The sequence below is a fragment of the Seriola lalandi genome, unplaced genomic scaffold (genome assembly GCF_002814215.2).
Source record: "Seriola lalandi dorsalis isolate HSWRI2012SDOR001 ecotype SW California unplaced genomic scaffold, Sedor1 jcf7180002047308, whole genome shotgun sequence".
Classification (NCBI taxonomy): Eukaryota; Metazoa; Chordata; class Actinopteri; order Carangiformes; family Carangidae; genus Seriola; species Seriola lalandi.
In genome coordinates, this window is record NW_019517871.1 from 1 (window position 1) to 771 (window position 771).

The 771-nt window shown below is 50.6% G+C and overlaps 1 protein-coding gene across 1 annotated transcript; it reads left to right on the forward strand.

The window, feature by feature from the left end:
- Nucleotides 1–9: 9 nt before the first annotated feature.
- LOC111648775 (extracellular serine/threonine protein kinase FAM20C-like) lies at nucleotides 10–765 on the forward strand. The gene is made up of 3 exons (XM_023398511.2): nucleotides 10–86; nucleotides 220–279; nucleotides 498–765. The coding sequence occupies exons 1-3, from the start codon at nucleotides 10–12 to the stop codon at nucleotides 757–759; spliced, it is 399 nt and encodes a 132-aa protein (XP_023254279.1). The 3' UTR covers nucleotides 760–765.
- Nucleotides 766–771: the final 6 nt, after the last annotated feature.

Sequence of the window (771 nt, forward strand, 5' to 3'; positions counted from 1 at the left end):
GAAGGCAACATGGACAGACATCACTACGAGACGTTTGAGAAATTTGGCAACGAGACTTTTCTGCTGCATCTGGATAACGGACGGGCGTGAGTAATCTCTCCACACGTGGTCACAGTAGAAAAACAACAGCAAAAGCCATTTTAAACCAAGTGCATCGTGGCAACGTTTTGTTTATGTTGCTTTCTCATGACTAAAGATGTCGTTGATGATGTTTTCCAGGTTTGGGCGTCACTCTCGGGATGAGCCGTCTATTCTGGCTCCTTTACAACAGTGCTGCAGGTAAAAAACTAACAAACTAAAAACACTTCAAAATGCAGGATGAGAGAAACAGCTTGTAAGAAACTAGTGGATAAAGTTCCCCAGGTGTGGCAGAAGAAGTCAGTAGGAAACGCTCATGATTAAAGGGGCCCAGAGAGGTTCAAGCATCATTTCATTCAAATCCTTTATAACTTACAGTTTCTCTCTGTGATCTCCTTCGCCTCTCCTCCGCTGTGTAGGATTCATCGCTCCACCCTCCTCCGCCTGCGTCTCTTGTCTCTCCCTGGCTTCCGCCTGAGTGACGTCATGCGGGAGTCGCTGGCTCGGGATCCTCTGGCAGGCGCGGTGGCCCCCTTCCTGTCCGAGCCACACCTCTCTGCTTTGGACCGACGCCTGGCGGCCGTCCTGCAGGTGGTGCGGACGTGTCAGGATCAGCACGGTGACGTCATTCACAACGACCTGGAGGGATACGACGAAGAACACCATCCGCAGCCTGACTGAGGAAGAAGAAAA

Coding starts and splice junctions, on each gene's coding strand:
- LOC111648775 (XM_023398511.2), top strand. CDS start 10: ATGGACAGACATCACTACGAGACGTTTGAGAAATTTGGCAACGAGACT. Junction 87..219: donor CATCTGGATAACGGACGGGC/GTGAGTAATCTC, acceptor GATGTTTTCCAG/GTTTGGGCGTCACTCTCGGG. Junction 280..497: donor CCTTTACAACAGTGCTGCAG/GTAAAAAACTAA, acceptor TCCGCTGTGTAG/GATTCATCGCTCCACCCTCC.